The following is a 3,512-nucleotide window of genomic DNA, read 5'->3' on the forward strand; positions in this document are numbered from 1 at the left end:
CGTCAGTATCAGCACATATTGTAACTATCGGCAATAGCGTTGTACAGCTCGATCGATGTGCTAAACAAAAGGTCAGGAGTAACGAGAAGGCGAACACAATGAGATATTGGGCATCTCATCACGCATAATCCAATAAGATATGCCATTCGCTGTGATTTGCATTATAAATCTCTGCATGGGCGCGTCATTTGCTTCCCAAAAAGTTTCGAGCCGTGGAACTCCCGCATTCATCCGTGATCCGTTGTGAGTGCCCAAAAACTCTCTGTTCTTACTCAGCAATCTAACCCTCCATTAGCTCGGTTCATCTCAGCCACTAGTTTTGTTAGTTAATAAGTACACATTTTGTGGAATCCTTGGACTCAAACCAGTTAACTGATCCCCTCAAAAAACAAAACCAGTTAACTGAATGTTTTGATCAAGTTATCGTAGAAGTGATCAACTTTGCATGGCTGACGAAGATCTCGTCTTCTTTTTACTCACTTCGTTTCTTTTTAGTTCGTGTATAAGATTTGGTCAAAGTCAAACTTTGTAAAGTTTGATCAACTTTATAGAAAAAAAATATCAACATCTACACTACTAAAACTATATGGTATGAAAATTAATTTCATGATGCATCTAACAATATTGATTTCATATTGTGAATCTTGATTTTTTTTATAAACTCCGTCAAAGTTAACAAAGTTTGACTTTGATCAAATCTTATATGCAGACTAAAAAGAAACGGAGGGAGTAGATCACAAGGTGAGCAATGAGGCAATGGTGTCCAAACGAAACGATCGCGAAAGATGTAACCGTAGTACGTAACTAGCTCTTGTCTACACAACCACATACATTTGCAGGTCACCTGCGATGCAAATTATGACATGCTGATTCTGTTTTCGATCCATGTCAGTTGATTGGCAGGACTCCCCTGGTGTACCTGAACAAGGTAGTAACCGGGTGCGAGGCTCGCATCGCTGCCAAGCTTGAGATCATGGGGCCATGTTCCAGTATCAAGGATAGGTAAGTCAAGTGCATGCAGTTAATCAGCATGGATTATCAGTGGTACAGATAGTTCCGGGGATAATCTTGGTTTTGCAGGATTGGTTACAGCATGATCGCCGACGCAGAGGAGAAGGGTCTCATCACTCCAGGAAAGGTGAACGCCGATCAGTGAGAGGCAGACACCACACGTACGTACGTAGATTATCGTCAAAATCATAGCCGATTTTGTTGTTCTTGGTTTTCAGAGTGTGTTGATCGAGCCTACGGGCGGCAACACCGGCATCGGGCTGGCCTTCATGGCGGCCGCCAAGGGGTACAAGCTGATCGTGACGATGCCGTCGTCGGTGAGCACGGAGAGAAGGACGGTGCTCAAGGCGTTCGGCGCGGAGGTGGTGCTCACCGACCCGCTCCGCGCCATGGACGACGTTGTGCGGCGGGCGGAGGATATCGCCGCCAAGACGCCCAACTCCTACGTTCTCCAGCAGTTCGAGAACCCTGCAAATACGAAGGTGGGTACAAGCTGATCGTGACGATGCCGTCGTCGGTGAGCACGGAGAGAAGGACGGTGCTCAAGGCGTTCGGCGCGGAGGTGGTGCTCACCGACCCGCTCCGCGCCATGGACGACGTTGTGCGGCGGGCGGAGGATATCGCCGCCAAGACGCCCAACTCCTACGTTCTCCAGCAGTTCGAGAACCCTGCAAATACGAAGGTGCATTACGAGACGACGGGGCCGGAGATCTGGAGCGGGACTGCCGGCGCAGTGGATATCCTGGTGGCCGGCATAGGGACTGGGGGCACCATTACGGGGGCAGGGAAGTACCTCAAGGAGATGAACCCTGAAATTCAGGTGACATGCATGACTGGCCTATGTTTGTCTGCGATTTTCTTTCTCCATTTACAATGCAATTTTGGCTTGATTGTGGTTGTATTGGCATTTTCAACCTGAAGATCTATGGCGTGGAGCCGTCAGAGTGCGCCGTTTTGTCCGGAGGGAAACCTGGTGAGATAAGTAATTTTCTTTCGAGAATTATAAGTACAAATTGTAATCCTATTGGCGTGCTCATTTTTACTGGTTTTCAAATCCAGGCCCGCACAAAATCCAAGGTCTCGGGGCCGGTTTCGTCCCTGGAGTCTTGGACGTAAGCATTCTAGATGAAGTCTTCCAAGTGAGTAAAATGTTCCCCGTTTGTCACGTTTCTCTTGGAAAGTTGATATGACTGTCCACTGCATTTTTTTTCTTTTCTTTTCTTACGTTTATCTACTCGAGCGGCCAGATCACGAACGAGGAAGCCGCGAGCATGGCGAGGCAGATCGCGCTGAAGGAAGGGCTTCTTGTGAGCAAACAAACCCCAGAATTCAGTAGAAATCTCATAATATAACATCCTACGTATGATTTTCTCTTTCTCGAAGCCTGGTTCTGTAAGATGATACATGGTTTGTTCAGGTCGGGATGTCATCGGGCGCGACCGCGGCTGCGGCCATCAGGGTGGCGCGGAGGGTCGAGAACAGAGGCAAACTCATCGTCGTAAGTGCCGTACTACCTCTAGGTTCATCATATTGTCTTTTTTATGAAAAGCAGAATATATTAATATCAAAAAGATACTAATTACACCCAGCCTCTACACCGACAAGATATATAAAAACATTCAGGATGCACACAGCCAAAAAAGAAAAAAAGGCAAAAAAAACGACCCTGCCACGGTGATCAATCACCCGCAGTAGCAGCACCCTAACCACCATCAAAGACATCACCTGGACTAGAAAAAAGATTCTCCAAAAGCAACGCCTCCAGAAAAGTAACAATGTAGAAGCGTTGTCGTTGCCTGATCAAAGATCGTAGGTTTTCACCCTCGAGAAAGACCGCGTTTCCAAAACAATGCCTTCAATAAGGACACTGCCAGGCACAACCAATAAAAGCCAGGTCTTGAGTTTTCATCCTGAAAATCACGTCTCGGTACTCAAAGGAATACCACCAACAAAGAAGTCCTCCAATGCTGCCACCCCACTTGCGGAGGCTACTACTACAAGTCAAGTGCTTCATCAGATTGTCTACTTGTTGTGGTTTCATTTTTCACCGTGTCTTTTGTTCTTGTTCGTTGCAGGTTGTGTTCGCCAGCTGCGGAGAGCGCTACCTCTCGTCGTTTCTCTTTGAGTCCATAAAAAAGGAGGCGGAAAATATGGTGTTGGAGCCATGAACGCTGACTTCTCATGTTTTGGGAAAAAGTTCAGGCACTTTGCTTATTTTCGATCGCGCTGCTGGCAGCGGCTTGTATTCCCTCCGGTTCAATGGGAGTTTTACTTCTTTTTCAATTTATAACTTTGGCACGTACAGTTTCAATAATATTAATATTGATCCACGAAGGAAATTGCACAAACCACCCGCTATTATTGGTGTTAATTTTACACAGAACACCTACTCCATGGTTTGTTGCACAAAACATCAAATGCCGATGTAATCCGCTGCATCTAGGTCCAATTCAGCATTTAGTTACGTTGATATGATTTTCCATGGGTCCATCAACCGGTAG

General features: G+C 46.4%; 1 protein-coding gene across 1 annotated transcript; it reads left to right on the plus strand.

Annotated features, from left to right (window-relative positions):
• The first annotated feature begins 775 nt into the window (after positions 1–775).
• On the plus strand, positions 776–3,179 carry LOC125529283 (cysteine synthase-like). The gene is made up of 10 exons (XM_048693686.1): positions 776–796; positions 893–1,002; positions 1,081–1,138; positions 1,230–1,373; positions 1,574–1,831; positions 1,933–1,984; positions 2,071–2,150; positions 2,259–2,318; positions 2,429–2,509; positions 3,087–3,179. The coding sequence occupies exons 2-10, from the start codon at positions 974–976 to the stop codon at positions 3,177–3,179; spliced, it is 855 nt and encodes a 284-aa protein (XP_048549643.1). The 5' UTR covers positions 776–796; positions 893–973.
• Positions 3,180–3,512: the final 333 nt, after the last annotated feature.

This window comes from Triticum urartu, unplaced genomic scaffold (assembly GCF_003073215.2).
Source record: "Triticum urartu cultivar G1812 unplaced genomic scaffold, Tu2.1 TuUngrouped_contig_5482, whole genome shotgun sequence".
NCBI lineage: Eukaryota > Viridiplantae > Streptophyta > Magnoliopsida > Poales > Poaceae > Triticum > Triticum urartu.